At 43.3% G+C, this 23,421-nt stretch overlaps 1 protein-coding gene across 1 annotated transcript in view; it reads left to right on the plus strand.

The window, feature by feature from the left end:
* The first annotated feature begins 10,182 nt into the window (after positions 1-10,182).
* Positions 10,183-23,421, plus strand: part of FAH (fumarylacetoacetate hydrolase) — a 39,373-nt gene continuing 26,134 nt past the window's right edge. Inside the window, exons 1-4 of the mRNA XM_083184467.1 lie at positions 10,183-10,347; positions 19,324-19,434; positions 21,864-21,985; positions 22,420-22,469. Of these exons, the coding sequence (XP_083040593.1) occupies positions 10,267-10,347; positions 19,324-19,434; positions 21,864-21,985; positions 22,420-22,469 (364 nt within the window). The 5' untranslated portion in view covers positions 10,183-10,266. The remainder of the gene's footprint in view (positions 10,348-19,323; positions 19,435-21,863; positions 21,986-22,419; positions 22,470-23,421) is intronic.

Consider the following 23,421-nt stretch of genomic DNA (forward strand, 5'->3'; position numbering starts at 1 on the left):
ATACCCAACTTTATTGATTTCTATTTAATGAGTTGCCCAATTTACATTATCATTCTCTATGTATTTATTTTTGCAAAAAAGGTTTGCTGAATGTGGCTTCTTTCCAGGCGTCGGGAGAGGGGGCCGGAGCGAGCGCTGGCAGCGTCTGTCGGTGTAACCTAGAGCTATGAAGGATCACTGGCAGTGGCGGGGGTTAGTGGCGCGGGCAGAATTTGAAAAAACAGTTTAGCATTGGGCGGCCCTCTGCCTGCCCTCTGCCTGCTCTATCTCAGAGCCGATCAATCAGAGGGCTTTCCAGTGTGTTTTTTTTTTAAATTCTGCTGTTGCCGCTACCCCCGCTGCTGCCAGCTATCCCTCATAGCGCTATGCTATGCCGCTGCCCACCCTTTTCCAGCATCCAATGTGGCATCACAGATGGCTTGCCACATTAGTGCTGGAAGAGGGCACTTTAGGCACCATAAGATGTGATAGGACATCGCATTGTGATGTCGCATCGCATAAGTGTATGGGCACCTTAACAGTCAATGTATGGGAAATCTGTTTATGGGCAGAGGTCTGCACAACAAAGGCTCATTTTTACAATTGAACAATGTCTTCCAAATGCAGTCATGTTTTGTACAGAACCTCTCTTAGAAGTGGAGCTAAAAAGATGGTATCATACAGTAGCTGTGTCTTCAGCAAGTTACAGAAAATAGTGGCTGCTAGGAACTGGGGGTCTTTGTTCTGCTGCATAGGAGTGTAAACTCTTGGCAATACAACATCTTGATTGTCTGAGATGTTCCGGTTAATGAGAAAACAAATTAGTTTGTTGCATTGGCATATCTCCACAACAGTGTGTCCCACATCTTTACACACTGTCTTTAGTCAATGAATAGAATGCCCGGATTAGATTTAGCTAAAAAGTATCAGATTTTGCTCCTCGTTGTACTTGTGTTGCAATACTGACTGAATTTAGACTTTGGGTTAAGGCTTAGGGAGGTATTGTGTTGTCATACTATAGCTTTACTTTAAATTATAGTTTAAAAATACAGCTGCCCTGTATATGAGCACGAAATGCAGAAGCAGGCAGAATTTTCTCTCTTTGCAAAAATAATTTGCTTTTACACCACTTGGAATATATTTTGTCTAGGTGCACACTTTCCTTCTTTACCTGGAACTGCTTGTAGCTATAAATGATTTACATAAGCACTTTTATTTATACAGATAACGACACAAACAATTCCTTTGTTAGACGAGCGTTACACAAGACCTTGTTACAGCGCTTATCAATAAAGCTCCCAGTCAGGCTAGGGAAGTAGCACCTTGTTTAGATCAATCTCCTGATGGTCATGTATATTCCCTATTTTGAAATGGGCCGAATTAATCACCTGTGACCAGACAAATGTTCACAACTTAAATTGGTACTTGTGTATTATCACGGCGCCCGTCGTGTCGCATCGCATACCACTAATTAAGGTATGCGATGGACCCGATTTGAGGCTATTCCCGGGATGAGTGTACAATTTTAATATCGCGTCGCATCGCATGCCATTATAGTGGCATGCGATGCGACTTCAATGTTAAATGCCCACCAGACCCGATTTTTAATTGTATCCCCACCCTGATGGGTAATGACAATGTTAAATACCCCCCCATTGTTAACGCCACCACCCCACTAACAACGCCAACCCGAAGCATGGCGAGCGCAGCGGTACGCGTCCTCCAACCTTTTCATACCCCCACTCTCCATCGGGTCTGCGTGCCTGTACAATTAAAAATCGGGTATAATCGCGTCTCATTGCATTGCATGCGATCATATGGCATGGCATGCGGTGCGATTTTGTGGTTGTACAATGCCCTGCGATGGAAATCGGGGGCGCAGTGATAATACACAAGTACCCTTAAATTTCATGAGATTAATGGTCTAAAATATAGTCAGTAGTCCAGAGTGCAGGGCGTGTGATAGGTGAGACAGGAAAAGGTGATTATTATTATTATTGCCATTGATTTATTAGGGTTTACAAGGTGAAAGAATAGCTAAGAGCAGTGGATATTGTGCTCCTGACTCAAGCTACGCATGTTCTCAGCCTGTGCATGATTCTAAACTGGACGGTGCATGCGTACCAACGGTTTACCACTGAGAAGCAGATTGAAATTTCCCAGAGATCCATTCAATTTTCATTGGAAATTCTGAATGGTAACTGGGGAGTGGCTGGCCAGATGTGGGCGTGTCTTAGCTGCACGTGGGCATGTCTGGTGTTGCAAATGCTGTAGCAAAAAGTCACATTCACTATTACAGAAGTGTCCGCCTCTAAATCGGGAGGCACTTAGACAGCTGTAAGAGTGTACCAGTGACCATAGGGTGATAAATGGGGTCCCTTCTTAGAAAGCATTCCATGGTTTGGTAGTTGATGCCTAATATTCTGGTGTGGTGATTGAGAAGGCCAGACTCTGCTTTGCACATGTACAGTAGAAATCCTATGGACTGGGAGAAGATTTTATGATAAACCAGCGTTAAAGAAACCAACAAACCAGTTTGTTGGATAGTAGTTAGGGTGGGATCCAGGAAACTGATGTGATGAGAGGAGCGAGAACTCGTACATACTGGGAAAGCATTTTACTTCATGCACAGTTAGCTGTTTGTGCAGTTGCAGCGGCAGCTGTTGGAGATACATCCGACTTTTCAGCTGTCGTCCTCTTGGTGTGTAGAGGGTGCATTAACTAGAGAGCACTGATTTCTATTGTAACAGCTGTTCTAGCTGTATCTATGTGGCAGTGGGTACATCTTTATGTATAACACTCTTGTTTAAGCACGTATGTTCCTAGCCTGATACTGTATATGAGAGAAGGCCTGATTTTAGAGATGCCTTTGTAGACACAGTGGCAGAATGAAAATGTGAAATGTCACAGCCGCCAGGGTTTGTATTAATGCCTTCTGTAAGTTTCTCAGATCTTCTTCTTGTGTATTTGGATGCAGAGGCAATCAACACTGAGTAATACTTTGGCCGGACACACACACACACACACACACACACGACCCTGGAGCCCTTTTGACTGCGTACAGGATCTTCGTTAAATGCGTGACATCCCTGCTTTTTAGTAGACACGCACAAAAGGTATCTGACTTATTTACTTTGAAAATAAATCTTCTCTGCGACCGACCTGACCATCATGATGCATGAACACTACTTTTACTTCCTTGACATCTTCACTGTTCTCTGCAAACATGTCACCAACTCTCTGCTAGCTTTTCTTGGATGCCCCGATTCTTTTTTAAACTAAACATGTCTAAGACACCCGTGCAATCTCCCCTCCCACTCTCTGATGATCTATTGATGGCACTACTCCTCCATCTCCCAAGTGCGCAGCGGCCTTTAAATAATCCTGGACTCATCCCTCTCCTGCAAACCACACATTCAGCACCTCTCATAAATCTTCTGTTTTCACCTCAAAAATACGAAATTGGACGAAATTGCAGTGTTCAGCCTGCTTGTGATACTGAGGCGCTACCCCATGAGGTTGGGATCACATGGCTAAATAGACTGTTCAGGCAAGTCACATGTAGAATGTATTTGGCCTAGGGCCAAGTAGCACATAGTCAGAATTGCAAGTGAAGTTAGTCAAAATCGGCTATTAGCCAGGGTCGCACCATGTACAGACCTTAAGGGGGGTATTCAATGTCATTCGAGCTCCCGCAGCCATCTCCCGACGGGGGAGATGGCTGCGGGGCCCTATTCAATGCTGTCTTCCCCGACAGCATTGAACAGGGGTTTTGCGCAGAACGAGCCCGACATCACAAGCTGTCAGGCTCGTTCTGCCGAGAAAAGCCGGAAATAGGCAAGCTCCCGGCCGGAGCTCGTCTATTTCCGTCATCAACTCGCGGCCACGCCCCCTTCTCGCCACTCGGCGGCCGGGACATTGAATCCCGACAGCCGAGCTCCAGGCGAGCTGACCGAGAACGGGACAGGTTCACGGCTGTCGCGCTAGCTCGACAGCCGTGCCCCTGACATTGAATACCCCCCTAAGTCGGTTTCCTGTTTTCTTATTTGGTTATTTAATCTGTAATAGGACGCTGAGGATCCCTTATGACATGCACTGTCAAGTGTGGGACCTTTTATACAGACAGGTGTGTGCATTTCCAAATCATGTCCAATCAATTGAATTTAGCACTGGTGGACCACTGAAGCCGTAGGAACATCTTAAGGATGATTAGTGGAAACAGGATGCACCTGAGCTCAATTGTATCTTCATAGCAAAGGCTGTTTAAAACGTATGGACATGTGACTTGGTTTTTTATCTTTAACAAATTAGCAAAAATCTCCCCAAAACTTTTTCCGCGTGGTCATCACGGGGTATTGTGGGTGCAATTTTGAGGAAAAACATGAATTTATTCCATATTGGAGAAGGTCAGTGTGGAAAATGTGGACAAATTTAAGCTCTGTGAATACTTTACGGATGCACTTTTTAAAGGATGATAACCGTTTAGTAGCATGTAACATAGGGGGTATTGTATGTTTGCCATGACGTTATTATAGTAAGTAAGTAATGTGGGGTACACACCAGGACGACTCGCTCACGATGACGTGGGGGGTGGGGCACGACCTGCTCACGATGTGCACCGTGAGCGGGTCCGATCCAATGGCGACCCGCACTCGGGAGTATGGTCATTCTTCAGATCCTACCTGCTGCAGGTACAATCTGAAAAACGATGACCGCAGGGCCGGCGCCACCACTAGGCAAACCTAGGCATTTGCCTAGGGCGCCGGCCACTGGAGGGCGGAAAATGCCGCCCGGGTACCTGTCCTACCGGCGCTGTCTATTTCAATCTGGCGGCGGAGGCAGCGGGGGTCCCTGCAGTCTATTAAAAATCACGAGCGCTATCCGCCGGGCTATGCGGAAGCGCTTCTAGTGTGAAAACTCTGGCAGCACGGCGCACGCTGATCTCAGCCAATCAGCGTGCTGCCAGAGTTTTCACACTAGAAGCGCTTCCGCATGGCCCGGCGGATAGCGCTCGTGATTTTTAATAGACTGCAGGGACCCCCGCTGCCTCCGCCGCCAGATTGAAATAGACAGCGCCGGTAGGACAGGTACCACCCCACACCTCACACACACCACCCCCCCCCCCCCCCCCCCGGCACCGGGGCGCCCCCAGCCCCACTCGCCTGGGGCGCTCCGGTGCCTTGCACCGGCCCTGGATGACCGACCTGCGGGACCACGCATCAGATCGGTATCGGTCCACACCAGGACAGAAAAGGGCCCAATCACCACACAATCTACAGCCAATAGGTCGGAATTGGATCTATATTGATGGGATCGGACCCATATCATCCTGGTGTGTACCAACCATTAGTTTAATTTATATATGTTCCTGCTGGTCCGATTTAAAGTAATTTGGCTGCCCAATTAGGAGCTATGATCACAGCGGTAGCACGGCTGCTGCATTATTGCGGTGGCATCTTTAACACTATTCTATTTTTATTACTGTATAAAGTTACACTCCTTGAATCATCAGCTAATATTTTATCATTTGTGTAATCATTTGGATGAATTCTTCACAGGATGAAGATCTATTAAGAGAACCGCATTGGCTGCAGGAGCTAAATATGTGACAGCCCAGTGATAGAACATAACCCATAATTATTCTATAGTAACCTTTTGAGCGCCAAGTGAATTTGCCAAAATAGGTGATATCATTAATTATTTTTTTTTTTTTTTACACAAATTTTCAACAACAGTATGTAACAAATGTGAGTGACGCCGGCATTTTTAGCGGATTATTTTCATCTCTCACAGATGCTGGCACACAAAGGGTTAATAAGATTTTCAGTGACTGTCACTCTCACTGTACATCTTTTGTAATATTTTCAAGATCCAATCTAGTCAGCTTGTATTGTGTTCTATCAGGTTTGGTAGGTTTATGTCATTGTTCAGATTTGTTTTATGTTGTTCAATCTGTGCCGATTGTTTCCGACTGTTCCGATTCCGACTGGAAACCATTTCGAATATTTTTAGTTGAATTCACATTTGACCTATTCAATCCCCTATTCGGAAAATGCATGGATCACCACGGCCATCTGTGCGTGGCAGTGGGGTCAGGGATGCTGCAGTTGCTCAGTGACAGTAGCAGCTTCCCTGCTTCACTTTTAGGGTTGCTAATCCCTTTCACATCGCACCTAGGACCCAGGTTATTGCCAGCTTTGTGACCTAAGTCAAGGTGCGGTGTGAAAGCACCACAGCTTATAACCCAGTTAGACTAACCTGGCAATTCGACCCAGGGTTAATGTGAAAGCGTCTGACCTTGGATCGCGATTCCTGTCCGACCTGGCTATGCGATGTGAAAGGGGTATAAGCTGGGACCTCTCCTCTGTCTTGTGAAACGACACGACTCTAGCATAAATCTAAACCATGCATGTGCAATGTGTTTTTATTTGCAGGAGAGCTGCATGTCTCCATTCCTGACTATGGGGGTGTATGTTTATCAGCTTAGTCCAAACTGCAACATTAATATTGAACATTGGGCCTAATTCAGATGATCACATGAGAAATCTAACATATGCAGAGAGAATTAATTTGGGAGTTATTTTGTTTCTGTGTAGGGTAAATAAATACTGGCTGCTTTATTTTTACACTGCAATTTAGATTTCAGTATATACACACCCCACCCAAATCTAACACTCTGCACATGTTACATCTGCGTCACCTGCAGTGCAACATGGTTTTAGAGCAAATTTGTCTTGTAATCATGTCTGAATTAGGGCCTTTGTTTCTTACCCCATACCAATCTGCGGACCTTACCTCCCAACTTTCCTAAAATTGGGGCAATCTGGTTAAATGAGAGACTGTCTATTTGGCACTATTCTTGTCTGGTGGTCTACAAATCCTATCCTCAAATTTAGCGAAATAGCTTTTGACTTAAGGGCCAAATGCACTAAGCTTCAAAAGTGATAAAATGGAGAGTGGTAACCATCCAGCCAATCAGCTCCTACCTGTCATGTCACAGACTGTGTTTGAAAAATGTCAGGCAAGAGCTGGTTGTTTATCACTTTTGAAGCTTAGTGCATCTGGCCCTGAGTGACTTAAAAGGGGCACATTTATCAAGATCGCATTTACAATGCGATCTGGGCGGAATATTACTGCCCAGGATTGCATTGTAAAATGCGATCATATCACCTGAATGTATGTAGTTTTGTGGCGCAGGGACAGGGCTCTGAAAGGAGCCTGTCCCTGCGATATCCGGAGCCGGAAGCCGGGGGCGACGGGGCGCATGTGCGGTTACGCACTGACTGCCGCTCGGGCAGTGCGATATGTAGCCATAGGCTGCAATGGGCTATCGCCACATTAGAATGGCGATAGCCCAGGGCTGCGATGCTGGGCTGCCCGATGTTGATACATCAGGCAGCTTCGCATCCCCCATAGAAACCTATGGGGGATGCGGCCGGCGGCACTGCAGGGGGGATCGCAGCAGGGATCGGAGATCCCTGCTGCGGTCCCCCTTTAATACATTTAGGTCACAGGTTCTCAAAGTCGGTCCTCAGGACCCCGCATGTTTTGCAGGTCTCCTCACAGAATCACGAGTGAAGTAATTAGCTCCACTTGTGGATCTTTTAAACTGTGTCAATGAGTAATGAGTGCAGCTGTGCACCTGCCGGGTGACATGGAAAACGTGAACTGTGTGGGGTCCCGAGGACCGACTTTGAGAACCCCTGATTTAGGTGATACTTATTATTTGCGGTTACCCCCGAAAACAGGTGTTTTCGGGGATTTAGCCGCAAATATTACTTGATAAATGGGCCCCTTAGCCACTCTATGGGGTTTATTTACTAAGATGGGAGGTCTATTGAAGATGGAATGTTGCTATCGGCAACCAATCAGATTATGTCTATTAACTTCTAGAAGGTGCTAAATAAGTAGATTCTGATTAGTTGCCATAGCAACATCCCATCCCATAGAACTCCCATTTTAGTTACTAAAATGGGAGTTCTATGGGATGGGATGTTGCTATGGCAACTAATCAGAATCTACTTATTTAGCACCTTCTAGAAGTTAATAGACATAATCTGATTGGTTGCCGATAGCAACATTCCATCTTCAATAGACCTCCCAGTAGTTTAGTAAATAAATCCCTAAATATGTCACCAGAGGGTTTATTGCATCTCATTCTCATCATTAATGGAACAAAAGTACAATGCAGGGTTGCACTGAATACTGACACCGGCATTTCTTGTACTTCTGTATTGGACTTGGGGGCTAGTCAGATCAGATATGAGTAACCTGCACCATGCCTCATTCTATACACCAGAGGTTCCAAAACGCGATCCTCAAAGCACCTTTAACAGGTATTAAGTATATCCATGCTTGGCCACAGGTGACTTCATTAGTAACTGAGTCAGTCTGATTTTAACCATCTGTGCTGAGCCATGGATATACATAAAACCTGGACCCTTGAGGACCGCGTTTGGGAACCTCTGCTATACACAGTTATGCTTAAGCTTTTGCAATATCCTTATTCCTTTGTGACAAAAGTACAAATCTAATGTGCACAAAATTCAGGTAAACATGAAAATATGGGAATGGCTACCTGTGGCAGACACCATTCCAGGGGGTTACCTCAAAATAGCAGAGTTGGGGCCAGATGCACTAAGCTTCAAAAGTGATAAAATGAAGAGTGATAAACAACCAACCAATCAATCGGCTCCTACCTGTAATGTCACAAACTGTTTGAAAAATGTCAGCCAGGAGCTGATTGGTTGTTTATCACTCTCCATTTTATCACTTTTGAAGCTTAGTGCATCTGTCCCTTGATCGGCTATTTTGATTTGACCCCCTTGGCTGTTGTTAATGAGCACCTGTGAGAGTGGAGAGAAGCTGGGGCTGCTCATTAGTTCCTGAAGCACTGAGCAAGACCTAACATAATGGAAATGTGTGTTGTCCTGCCCCAAAAGGCATACACTATAGGTTATTGCTTCAAAGGCACATGGTTTTGTCCATTTTTACATGCAAAAAGTCCAGTGGGGGTGGCAGGGTGAGCAGATGCACTTTGTAACACCTACCCTTGTCACTCCAACTGGTGCAAAAATGTAGGTGAATAAGGACATAGCTGTATAGTTGGAGTACTGCCAGCATGTTTGTATCATTATTATTATTACTATTATTATTAATAGTATTATTACTACATTCAAATGTTAATATTTGCTGTAGAAAATAAAGGTTGTTGATTTTCTTGTTTAATTACACATCATGCACCAAGGATATCCTGGATCCAAGCGTTCTGTTTGTTCAATAAACATGTGCTGACTAGATCACCTCACAATGTGGCATTAATACCATAGAGGATTATGGGTATGTGTGGGCCTCATTCTGAGTTGTACACACTGTTTATGTTGTACTGTATGCAACAATTTTGCCCACTGTGCCTGCCTGTCAGTTGCAGTGCACATGTGCTGCTATGGCATGCTTGCTTACTCTCTCAGTTTCTATGGGGGATACTCGATTTTTTTAGGCCACCCCATGCACTCTTGCAAGAGTGGACACCTCTACCACATCCCACCCACTTCCTAAGTGGGCAGAAGGAGAAAATACCGAAATTCTGAGGCGCGGTGTGTGTGGTATAGCTCACAGACTGTCTAGAACTACTTTTCCACCAATATCCTGGGTCAAGATGCCTCATTAAAATATTAAAATAATATTAAATAATCCCGTTATCCAAAATGCTCCTAGTCCCAAGCAGTTTGGATAAGGGATACTCAATGTGTGTGTATGTATGTCTGTGTGTATGTCTATCTATCTATCTATCTATCTATCTATCTATCTATCTATCTATCTATCTATCTATCTATCTATCTATCTATCTCATTTCTTAACTCCACCTGGATTTCATGCATTATTAAAGGACAGAACCAAATAAGACTTGCACACCTGCAGCTTCTACCTGTATCTGCCATAAATATGCCATTATGTTAAGCTTAGGACTGGAGTTTGTATTACAATAATATCTGTCAAAATGTATAATGTGCAGTAAAAAAGAAAAAGGCAGTTTACAGAGGAGAGGGAACTCTTTCTCAATTTGGAGAATTGTTGCAAACTTTGCACCCAGGAGCAGGCTAAGGCTGAGTCATGCTGACCCTGGTTTTGATTAGTGAAGTTTGGGTGGGTGGAGAAGCTCCTCTTCGCAGGATTGGCTGGGGAAGAGGAAGCATGGCGTGCCAGATTCTCCCTTCTCCTCACACATCTGGAGTTTTCTGAGTATCAGACACAACTTGGTGGCACTTTCCTGCCTTACTGCTGACAATGTCTTTCATTCCCGTAGATGCAGACTCTGATTTTCCTATCCAGAATTTGCCGTATGGGATATTCTCTACTGAAGATGAGGTTGATATGTTATTCTATTATCTCCTGACTAGTGAATAGTCTCAATGCAGGTTAACTGTATATTTGTGTATAGAATTATTATTTTTTTTTTTTTCCATTTGAATATTTATTTTTACTCATGCAACTCATATAAGCTTGACAAAACAGAGATTGTGAATGAAAATAGGGTGACATAGATTAAGGTTTGCTTTGACTTATAGCTTTCTTGTATCCCTCATCGGTCTGCAGATGCTTTTCTATTTCATATTTGCAGTAATGGTATACTTGGAGCCTAACTCGCAGCTGTATGTAAACCTGATGTTTATGTAAATGTTTGATGTTTTTGGATCTGCACATTTGCACAGAAGCTGCACTGCGTGTATGCAGGTCCAGGGCTGCAGTTTTGCTCAAAGTGCCCCAAACACTGCAGCATGACTGATACTACTGACATTTGGTGATGGGGTTGGAATTGACAGGGGAGTATCCATCCCATTTAATGGGCATGCTGAAGCCAGTGGCTACATACTTGGACACGAGCGTCCCGGATTGGTTCAGCATGGATTTTCTGGTCATCCTGAGGGGATCCAGACTTTGGGCCAGATTCTCTAAGCTTCAAAAGTGATAAACAGCCAGCCAATCAGCTCCTACCTGCCATGTCACAGACTGTGTTTGAAAAATGTCAGACAGGAGCTGATTGGCTGGCTGTTTATCACTTTTGAAGCTTAGAGAATCCGGCCCTTTGGGCTGAGATGCCTTAGGTTCACAGTCAATGGGTAGACCTGAAACACATGAAACGGTTGGCGTGAATTTTTCTCTATTAAAATGTTTTGCTTACTTTACTATCCAAGTGGACTATGATTGGGAATGGTAAAGTGGGCCGAGCCCAGCAGTAGTGGAACAATGCACCTGACCTGAAGTATGGAAGGGTAGGTGCTACACTGATTGGGGGTTCATGGGGTCAAATGTACAAATTGACACAAAAAGGGAAAAAAAAATCATGTCTACCTCATGCATGTCGACCTAATGACTGTAGACCCTATTATCCATACCCATCCTGAGTAACCTGATAGTTACTCAGATGACTGATGTCACGCTTATGCTCCGATGTCGTGTCTTTAGATGCGGTAGTGCAGCGGTTCTCAAACTGTGGGTCCTGACCCCAAAAGTGGGTCCTGACCTTCTCAGCATGGGGTCGCGACTCCATGTTGCTGACCATCAGGCTGATGACTTTTCTAATCTCCGTCAGTGATTCAAGGATCTGAAATATCTGTTGAATTGTGTTATTTTAGACTCCTCCCATAGGGCCTTATTCTGGTTCACTCTTAGAGGCAAATTCCTTCTCAAATGGACAAAACCATGTGGACTGCAGGTGGAGCAGATATAACGTGCAGATTGAAGAAAAACCCCACCCAAATCTAATTCTATCTGCACATGTTATATCTGCAATGCACATGGTTTTGTCCATTTGAGAAGGAATTTGCCTCTAAGAGTGATCCAGAATAAGGCCCATAATGTTGTTCCTCCACAATGCTGCCATGTATGTGTGGGCTGCTGTGCTGACTACACATGTGATGTGATGACCTTCTGCAGTAACTTGCTGGGGCCCTTTAATTATTTTTATTGTCTGATGGGGTCCCGGAGCAAAATAGTTTGAGGACCCCTGCATTAGTGGATCACAGAAACCGGCAAAGGACGTGTTCCTGCAGGGTGTTCGGAAAGTCACTGTGCACTTTTCATAAAGCAATGAAAACAGTAGTGAAATGAAGCAGTGGAGAAGTTACCCTTGGCATCCAATCAACGGCTCTGTATAATTTTATAATATGAAAATTAGAAATGTTACCTCAATGCTGATTGGTTGTCATTGGTAACTTCTCCACTGTTTTCACTGCTTTATGAAAAGTGCGCAGTGGATTTCTGAAAACCTTGTACTACAGACGCCTCCAGCTGCTTCTTACATGTCGTTGCACAGTGGCTCCATACAATGACACCACTGCGGTAGCTCCTGTGTACATCTCTGAACAAGGCCTTTTGATCTCTACAATGGGATTGGTAGGTCAGGAATCATATAGTGTTTGCAGCATATGCTTTTTATCCTCCCTGTTTTTGCTTTCAACCATTACATACTTTCCAATTATAGGGCCAATCGACCAATTATATAGCATATACCCAGCTTTATTTAAATCGCATGTGATGCAATCGGTACCTAGTTCGAAAAGTATGTACTGCACATACTTTTTGAACAGTGCGATGGGATGTACCCGCAAATCGCACCATGGATGGGCACCTTTAAAGTAATGTCCTGTGTATTTTTCAGCCACCCTTGATTATGATGAGCTGTAGAACTCTCTATGGTATAGTTTATTGCCAGCACTAATAGACTCTGAAGTTTTTTTTTCTTTTTCAAATCTTCTAAACAGGACTTAATAAATAGCCAACAGCACCCAATCACACTCTGTCTACAATAGTATATAGATAAATAGACACTGGTGGATTTCTATGGATAACTTAGCCACGTGTACTTTTTAGTAGGTTTATTATAGCTCCCCCCTCAATCTAAATATTAATATTTGCATGTACCCATCTAACCAAGAGGGAAACTATAGTGAGCGCAGGCATACTGCATGTGGTTAGAGGCTGCCCCCACATTTGTAAGTCAGTAGGATAGGCCAGCTTTGCCTGACTCCCACCAAAGTTTTGGGGCTTAGCTTATACATTAGGCCAGGGTGTTTGCTATATTTTGCACAAGCATATTCCAACATTGGACATCTCAATAGCTGGATGGGGAGTATGGCTGTGGCCTTGCCTCTAAACCAGTGATGGCTAACCTTGACACTCCAGCTGTTGTTGAACTACACATCCCAGCATGCCCTGCAACAGTTTTACTATTTGGCCATGCTAAAACTGATGCAGGGCATGCTGGGATGTGTAGTTCAACAAGAGCTGGAGTGTCAAGGTTAGCCAGCACTGGTCTAAAGTGTACCACAATGCTACATCTCCCAACACCCTGCAGATTTTGATGAGCAAGACATTACCACAACATAGTGCTTGCAGAACCGGAATTGTAATTTAGGAGGTACCGATGCCTCCTATTTCTGTCCATTTCTTCTGAAGTAATGTGCCGGAGCCGTGTCTATGAATAAAGTGGTGGAAGAATAGCATTGGTCACCCTATGCTGCATTGGTTTATAGAAACAACAAGGTAAGCATGTGCCTCTGACATGGGCCTGGCAATCCAGTGTTCCACCCCTGCATTTGGTCACTCATAAGCTAGGGGTTGTTACTGCTGTTTTCCTGTACTGGTCTGCTTTTGTGCAAAGACATTTAATTGCCAAATTTGCGGTGTTCATTCAGCGCCATTCCACTAATGAGGCAAGCAGTGCTGGATTAGCAACAGGGTGACCAGAAGCACACATGGCTACAACATTAGCATGGTAGTACATTGATACTGGGCACTACAGTGTGGTGGTGCTTGGAATATTTTCAAATTTCCTGTGTATCATAGTGCCAATTTTATTGGTGAGGGGACCCCAAAAACCTTAATCTAGCCCAAGATGCAAATTGGGAATTATGTGGCAACATTAGAGGGACAGCAGAGACCAGGTTTTTACACCGCTTTCAGATTACATTGCAGGTCACACCCCATATTTTGTATATAGGTCTAACATACATGCACCCGGCTGAATCTGAGTTATTGCTGTGTTGGTGTCATCACGGCAAAAAGCTGCAGTGCAGGTACTTGGAGATTAAATCATCTCCAAGTGCTGGCTCTTATGCTGTAAATGGGTTACAGATAACCTGGGGGTAAATCCTACTAAGTACCTGTTTTGAAATGCCAGATTGCTTGATCTGGGTTATTTCAACTGGACGAGACTGAGCATAAACCTGGGTTGCTGTACTTTCCAGTGCAATATACTGGGTTATTGCTGGCAGTCTGAAAAGGCTTCCTTTATTGCACATTTAGGAGGTAAAGGTATCATGTAACATTGCAGATGTACAGAAGAATTGTTTTCTGTGTCCTTTATTACTCTGGAGCAATACAGCAAAAGTTTGTTCATGTATTCAGGTCAAATGCATTGTAAACATTTTTAGTATTGTATTAAATAATTTTGACCTTATTGGGACCCTAAAGGTGCATACACACTGGGAGATTTTGAGCTGAATGCAGCTCAGTTTCGTTGTTTAAGCTGCTTTCAGCTCAAAAGCCGCCCAGTGTGTATGGGGCGTTGGTGAGTGCTGATGCGCGCTCCTGTATTATCTCTGGCAGCCGCCACTCATCTGATGCGCATGGGACCACGCATCGAACCGGAATCAGAGGTAAGTCACATACGATACATGATTTTTCAGCCCGTTGGGTCGAAATTGTGTGAAAAAGAAGCCATATCGTACAAGTATATGGGTGATTTTACACTGTCACTGTATCGTATAATAATAGAGCGCTGTCAGAAAAAACGTAAGTATCTCTGCTTGTTTTCTGCATTTGTAATTTGCTTTGGGGTCAATATTTAAAAGGTTAAATACGTTTATAATTTACATTGGTTTTTCTACAGATTAAAGAGATATTCTTATTTTGCACTAGAGGGCGCTTTAATACCAATATTTCTGCAAATGGAACTTGCTTTAAAAAAAGAATAGTAAATGCATGTATGGAATTTTATAGAGAACGCTAAATCAGCCATATTGGGAATGACCGTTAGGAAAACAGGATAAAATAAATAAAAGTAAAAAGTGGTGTTATTTAAGAATTCCCTACTAAAAGTTTAGAATTATGTAACTTTACTACAGTTTCACAAATGTCTTCTACTTTATGGCTGCAGTCTGTGACTGTTTAAATGTTGAAATGGAATGAAAAATAATAGGATATGAAGCCTACAGGGCTTGATTTATCAAAGCTTAGCGAGCGAGATAACGTGGAGAGAGAGATAATGGGGCCTATTTATTGAAAAGTCCTTTTATCAATGATAACAGCACTTGTTACTGCTTTGTCCTATTCGTAGAAGGGTTTACCATAGAACAATCTCACATTTCTCCAGCATTGCACCAGCTCTGTATCAGGGTTGCTTCCTCATAATAATTGCCGGTGCTAGGGTGTTTGGTGCCTGCATGCAAACTAAACAGCATTTGCCAAAGGTGCATGCTGAACAAAAGGTGTAGAATGCCCATAGTAGTAGTGCGTCTTATACACATAGCAGAAGTGACGTAAATAGACATTTTGGTGCCCCCACCCACGCTGAAAATAGGGACAATAGTCCTTATTCTGGTTGACTCGCAAGGCTGCAAATTTTGCAGCCTTGCAAGTCCCCCAGACATCGCCCGCACCCCAAACTTGGTTTAAAATACCCCTCCATGTGCGTGTCAAACATTTACACTGTAATGCCCATTACACCTTATACCAGATGCTTTAATATCTATTACATATTATGCCATATGCCGTAATGTCTATTTCATATTATGCCACATACTGTAATGCCTATTACATTTTATGCCACACACACCATAATGCCCATTACACATTATACCAGACACAATAATAATTATTACATATTATACCACACACACTGTAATGGCTATTGCATATTATGCCACATAATTGCTGTTCAGCCTACATGCACGTTGCCAGGGGTTTCTTGCTCGTTGGCATGGGAGATTAGTTGCTTGTTGCCAATAGGAGATTACATGCTCATTAACCAGGGGGATTACTTGCTCATTGCCATGGGGGTGGTTACCTGCTTGTTGGCACAGGGAGTTATCCGCTCATTGCCAATGGGAGATCACATGCTCATTGCCAAGGGGGCATTACATTACTGCAGGCACAACGCTGAGCTTAGCTTTTCAATTATTAAAGGTAAAGCTGGTTACACATTATTATTATTATTGTTTCTTTATATGGTACCACAAGGGTTCTGAGGCGCCTGACAATACATAGATGAGCAAAAGAACAAAACAAGAAAATGTGATTTACAGTACAAATTAGGACAAGTACATGGTACATAAAGACAGTTGCAGCAGCGGATACTGACGCAGTACAAGTGGCAGACATACTATATATTCTTAGCAAAGCACATGAGGCGAGAGCGCCCTGCTTGTTGGAGCTTACATTCTAAAACAGGCATTCCCAACCACGGTTCTCAAGGCACACCAACAGTGCAGGTTTTCTAGATATCCAGGCTTGAGCACAGGTGACTTAATTAGTATCTGAGGGATTCTGATTAAACCATCTGTGCTGAAGCCTGGATATCACTAAAACCTGCACTGTTGGTGTGTCTTGAGGACCGTGGTTGGGAATGCCTGTTCCAAGCCAGACAAACTTGGGTGACACTGCAGGGATAGAAGTCCGCTGCAGGATGACCTTTGTACCCAGCGGATGATCGATAATGGAACAATATATATTGCGGGGCCTATACACACTGTACGACTTGGGGAAGACCAAACAATACGCTAGTACGTACACATTTGCTGATTCAAACAATTTCTTATTCCGATCGAAAATCAAGCAAAATTATCTAGGCAACTCAAAATGTCTGGTTTCATGGAGAATACTGCAGTCTTCCTGCCCTCTCCCTGTTTCTCTGCCTTCTCCATTATTGGTCAGAACTGCTCCCCCAACACCACCAGCCATGGGAACTGTGCCACATCAGCAGTTTTGACTGCACACTCTGCCCCCAACCATGCCACTGCTTTTTACAGTTAGGTGACTTGATATTTGCATATGCTGACTGTCTGCTGCCCCATGGTCAGTTTTCTCTGTGCCCGCCCCCAGACAACACCCTGCAGACCAAGCCTTTGCCTTTAACCTTATACTCCTTTCACATCACAAAATGCTCCGGGACTTTGAAACGGTTCGGTCCCAATACGACCCTGCATTTTGCACTTTCTGGCCCCTTCAGCGAACCGGCAATATTGCTGGTTCGCTGACATCATGCGAGAGCGGGGTACAGCGGCGGAGTGTCTGCCTCCTCCATTACTGTGAATGGGTACTGGGTTGCTCGACCCGAAATAACCCGCTCAAACTGCACAGCAACCCGGCAACAAAACTATAAGAACCCTTCTTTTTTTACCAGTACGTAATGCCGAGTTGCTGCAGGTTTGCTGGACCCGGTAACCCCTTTCAGACGGGTATTGCACATGTTCAGAAAGGAATCTGCGGTACTTATGTAGTATCTGGGCTGCCGATTTCTAAATCGGGTCGAATCGGGCACATCGCATCGCATCGCATGCGACCATCGATGCGATGCGATGCGATGACCCGATTTTTCCATAGGAATCAATGTTAAAATGGACTGAGTCCATTTTAACATGGAATTCAATGGGAAAAAGGGGTCCTTTTCATACCCCTACTATCCAAGTGGGCATGGAGTTGGATATAAACCTGTGGCGAGCGTAGCGAGCCACCGAGCCCGAAGCGTGGCGAGCGTAGCGAGCCCCGCGAGGGGACACAGAATACCGGCCCCTCGCGGGGCTCGCTTCGCTCGCCACGCTTCGGGCTCGGTGGCTCGCTACGCTCGCCACAGGTTTATATCCAACTCCATGCCCACTTGGATAGTAGGGGTATGAAAAGGACCCCTTTTTCCCATTGAATTCCATGTTAAAATGGACTCAGTCCATTTTAACATTGATTCCTATGGAAAAATCGGGTCATCGCATCCGATGGTCGCATGCGATGCGATGCGATGCGATGCGATATCGCATCGCATCGCATCTGATTGTATGCCTTAACTTAAGGCATACAATCAAAAAATCGGCAGCCCAGATACTACATAAGTACCGAATCTGCTTTCTGACTGTTAAGGTGCATACACACGGAATGATTTGAAGGACAATGTGGGCGTTTCCAATCAATGGTAACTACAAATTATTAAAATCATTCCGTGCATCGTTAACGATGCGCGTACCTGCCGACCGTTAACAATGGTTTATGACAGGGGTTCCCAAACTTTTTGAATCACAGCACCCCAAAGCACCAGACATTTTTTCCCGGCACCCCTATGCTAAAGGGTTTTCATTGAGAAAGTCAGGAACACTTCCGGCATTATTCCGTGTGTATGCACGTATAGAGGACCGGGTTGCTGGAGCTTTGGCTTTTGGAATGCTTTTAAAGCCAAGTATAAATTAATTGCTACTTGTCAAACTTATGCAATATATAGAAAAAGTAACAATTCTATTTTCAATTGTTTTCATGAGTAGATTCCAATGTACCAACCAATCCGCTTCATTTTACAGGCTGTGTTTGAAAAATAAAAGGAGCACGTTACTTGGTACTTTTGAAGGTTATTTTAGTTCACTTTTTCTGACAAATTCCTTCTTAGATGGACAAAACCATGTGCACTGCAGGTGGGGCAGATGTTACTTGTGCAGAGAGAATTAGATTTGGGTGGGATTTTACTTCAAAGTGAATTCTATATTGCAGTGTAAAAATAAAGCGGCCAGTATTTACCCTGCACAGAAACAAAATAACTCACCCAAATATAATTCTCTCTACACATTTTACATCTGCCCCCCTGCAGTGCACATGGTTTTGTCCATCTAAGAAGGATTTTGTCAGAAAGAGTGAACTAGAATAAGGCCCTTTATCTCTGAGCCTTGCTACACCTTATTGAAAAGGTGCATACACACTGGGCGTTTTTGCCCTTCCAAGCAATTTTCACGGATGTGGACGGCTTACCATAGCAGGATGCTATGGCAAGCCATCCACTTGGTTGGTAATACCAGCAGATGAGTTGCAGTGGCCATACTGGGTGGTTTTTGAGCCGCTTTCAGGTAAAAGTGTATGGGCCTTTACATAGAACTGATCATTCAGACTTCTGGAAAATGTATCATATTAATATGACAATGGAAGGTATAATACTGATGTTATCAATAACAATGGTAGGGCTATCTTTTTGAGCAGTATTTTTTCATGCTGAGTGTTAAGTCCGATAAATTAAGTTTTCATAATGTACCGGTCAACATGGAGGCAAAATAGAAACAAACTCGTTAACATTGATCTTTTCCTTCTCTGCAGCCACGTCATCGAATAGGAGTGGCCATTGGCAACCAAATCCTAGATCTGAGTGTCATCAGGCATTTGTTCACTGGCCCTTTCTTGTCGGGAAAGCAAGATGTGTTTAATGAGGTGCCGTATTTCTCATCTACCATTTTTTGGCATGATTTGTCAGATGTGATCTAAGGGGAGTGTGGGTTATATTAGGTCAACACCAAAAAAATAAAAAAGGTTGACATGAGAAAATGGTCAACATGGAAAAGGCTGACACATGAAAAGCTCTACAGCAGATCTGATCGCAGTACAAATTTGTTTGGAAAATGGGCAAAACCATGTGCACTGCAGGTGGGGCAGATGTAAGAGAGAGTTAGATTTGTGTGAGTTATTTTGTTTCTGTGCAGGGTAAATACTGGCTGCATTATTTTTACTCTGCAATTTAGATTTCAGTTTCAACACACCCCACCCAAATTTAACTCTCTCTGCACATGTTACATCTGCCCGGCCTGCAGTGCACATGGTTTAGCCCATTTTCCAAACAAATTTGTACTGCAATCAGATCTGAATAAAGGCCATAGACTGTATAGCTAGACGTTGTGGACCTACATATACCATCTAAGACAGGTGTAGGCAACTTGTGGCTCGTCAGCTGTTTGTGAAGCTACAAGTCCCAGCATGCCTTGCCACCGTTTTGCTATTAGGGAGTGCTAAAACTGTGGCATGACATGCTCGGACTTTACCAAACAGTTGGAGAGCCACATGTTGCCTATGCCTGCCTTAGATGATATACATAGGTCCACAATGCCTGATCTAAGGCAATACTTACAGTAGTAAATGAAAAGGTATCGCCAACCCTACACAAACAATATAAAACAAAAGATAACTGAACTAGTGTACCCTTAATACACTTATGTAGATCAGTGTTGCACGTACACATTTATTAATATAAAATGTTCACAGATAAAACTTTCACATGTGCTAAAAATAAATATGTCCTACTTGGAAATTCTATCAATTCCAATTCTATCAAATCAATTCCTCTGAGTAACAAAATAGCAACAGGTGGCAATACAGTAACTTACAAGATACATGGTAATAAAAAACCAAGAGAGCTGGGAGCTTAAATCAATTGTCAGACTGTAAGAAACAGTCTCATTGGATCCCCTCAATCTGCAGCTGTTATCAATAGATAACAAGTTCAGTGCAATTGCCCATGCAGCTGTTAGCAATAAATATAGAGGCTCATTTATCCAAAAATATTTGCAAATGTTTTCCCCAAAAACTAGTGTTTGCTGCAAATATTTAGTATCCCCCGAATGTAGGCAGCAGTGAGTGACAGCGCAATTCCTCAATTCCTGCCAGCAACCATAATCCTATAGGTTTATATAGGGGGGATGTGATGCGGCCAGATTGATCAATTTCCTTAAAGCATTACAGAATTACGGAGATTTAATCCTACCTATAGGCTACACATCACAATCCCCCTCCAGCAGAGTATTCCAATAGTGATCAAGGTCACATCACATCAGCTGTTAAATCCTGGTCATCTGGTACCCAGGGGTCTCTGCTGGAAGTGCTGTGTGCACTGAAAAGAACTAGTTTATTCAGAGGTAGGAGGGCTGAGAGCTCCCTGGTGTGTCTGTCACTGGACTAGCGGCTCCAGTTAGGTGGCAATCCGGGCAGTTAAAAGAATGTATGACAACTAGTAACCCCACTCAAAGCAAAAGCTATGAAAACTAGTCTGCTACCTTCTGTGTGAGAAAGAGATGTAGTTTTCCTCTCTGCCAGCAGATGGCAGTGTTTTGGAGACTCATGGACACTAGACATATACAGTATCTATCTATCTATCTATCTATCTATCTATCTATCTATCTATCTATCTATCTATCTATCTAATCATGGGCTGCATAAAGTATCCTGAACAAAGAAGAGCCACTACAAGTCTCATCCACTGCTGTGGGCTTTCTCAAGGCAAATATTTATTTTTAACATGTGACAGTTGTCTGTGCAAGGGTAATATGTAAAAATAAATGTTCTGTATAAATTTATCAAGGCAATACTAGCAGTCATTTTCGTTTTAGATGATTTACCATGTCATGATTTTACAATTAATTATTAAATAGCCTCAGGGCAAATCTTTTTCATATGACAAGTTAAGAATCTCAGAGGAATAAGAGGCATGCAAGAGCACACTCTGAGAATACTGAAAGTCCAAATACTTTTGCTAATACTTGCAATTCATATGGAGTATAAATGAAGCTCTAAGCACATGTTTGGCCAAAGATGTGGGACTATCCACCTCATCCAGGTGAACTTCATCAGATGGGTCCCAGGACTCACTCAGCGCTGGGGAATGCCCAGAAAACACGCCCCCAAATGCCCCCAGGGTGTCCATCTTCTGCAATCAGTGAGAGAAGGATAGCCTTTGCTTGCTGCCTTTGGGCGGACGACCCGGCCATTATACATTGTACTTTAATTCCATTTCTAAATACATGCAATGTTGCACGTGATCCAGTATATTTAATATGTAATATGTAATTCATGTTGTTTCTGCTTGTTCCTAGCCAATTCTCAATAATTTTATGTCTCTTGGGCACGGTGCATGGAGAGAGGTCCGACAAGTTCTTCAAAAGCTGTTGGCATCATCCGAGCCCACCCTCCGGGACAACAAGGAGCTCTGTGCGAGGTGCGGAGAACCCCATACTGCTGACTCTGTGTGTGCTTGTTTTCTGCATCTGTTTGCGGAATCTCCTATCAATCACACATGATCTCTATTTACTCTGTGTTTGGGGTCACTCACCTCAATTACATCTGACAGCTTGCCCTTCACAACTTACAGCCTCAGCACCACAGACGTGATCTATAGTACAAGTGGGCATGCTATCCATCTGTTGTGGTAGCAATGTAAAATCACTAGTATGATCATGTTATTGAGCCACAGTAATTATTAAAGTACACGGTTACATCTCCCCCAACATGTGTGCACATGGTAATGTCCACTGATCTAGACAGTGCGCACCTTTTGCTTTTGAGAAATAATACCTTTATATGGCACTTTGCATCAGTCCCTGTGTTTTAAATGAGCTTGATAAAACTCATCTTTCTAATCATTTCTTTCAGAGCATTTGTACCACAATCTAGGGCAAAGCTTCATCTGCCAGCAAATATAGGTATGTACTGTTTATTGGAAACACAGTGGTGTGTTATAACCACAGGCAAACACTATCCTAACCCCCATCCTAATTCAGACATAGGGCTTGATGTACTAAGCTTGAAAAGTGATAAAATGGAGAGTGATGAACCACCCACCAATCAGCTCGTAACTGCCATGTCACAGGCTGTGTTTGAAAAATGACAGGTAAGAGCTGATTGGATGGTGGTTTATCACTCTCCATTATATCACTTTTCAAGGCTTAGTACATCTCACCCACAGTGATTAAAGTGTGATGAAATACCTTTACTATACCATACCTAATTACCTAGAACATACTGTAAAACAGCTCTTGCCTACTACTTAGTCTACCGGAATAGGATTCATTTCTTCTGGGTTGAAGTGACTGTATGCTGGTTAATTCCCAATACCATTATTACAATACAATCCATATAATTGAATAATAATATCATTTATATACCATCACAATGCATGTACAAATTTCACATACACAAGAGCAGAAGGAGACTAATGGTAATTTATTTGTGTTTCCATAATCCACCAGCAGATGGTATTGGGGAGAGATAACTGCAGGGAAAAATGGAACCTCTTTAAAACTGCAATAGTTTGCATCATATACAAAAGTTTCTTTACTTTTGTATTACCAGGAATAATCCTTTCATTTGTATATATTGAACAAACGGTACTTGTTTCCTAGCACCGCCACAACGATTTGGATCTCGGGCATCGCAGGTAAAAAAATCGCGTCGGTCGCATCGCATGCGTGCAAAAAATCGCATGCGATGCGACCGATGCGATGCCCGCGATTTTACATAGGGAACAATGTAAAATGCCTCAATTTACCCAAATAAACATAGGGAACAATGTTAAATGGCCCACAGACCCCCCAAAAAAACCCTGAAGTGTGAAATGGCCCCCCAAAAAATTGATAACGCCACCCCACGATCAAC

The sequence above is a fragment of the Crinia signifera genome, chromosome 4, assembly GCF_055691185.1.
Source record: "Crinia signifera chromosome 4, ASM5569118v1, whole genome shotgun sequence".
Classification (NCBI taxonomy): domain Eukaryota; kingdom Metazoa; phylum Chordata; class Amphibia; order Anura; family Myobatrachidae; genus Crinia; species Crinia signifera.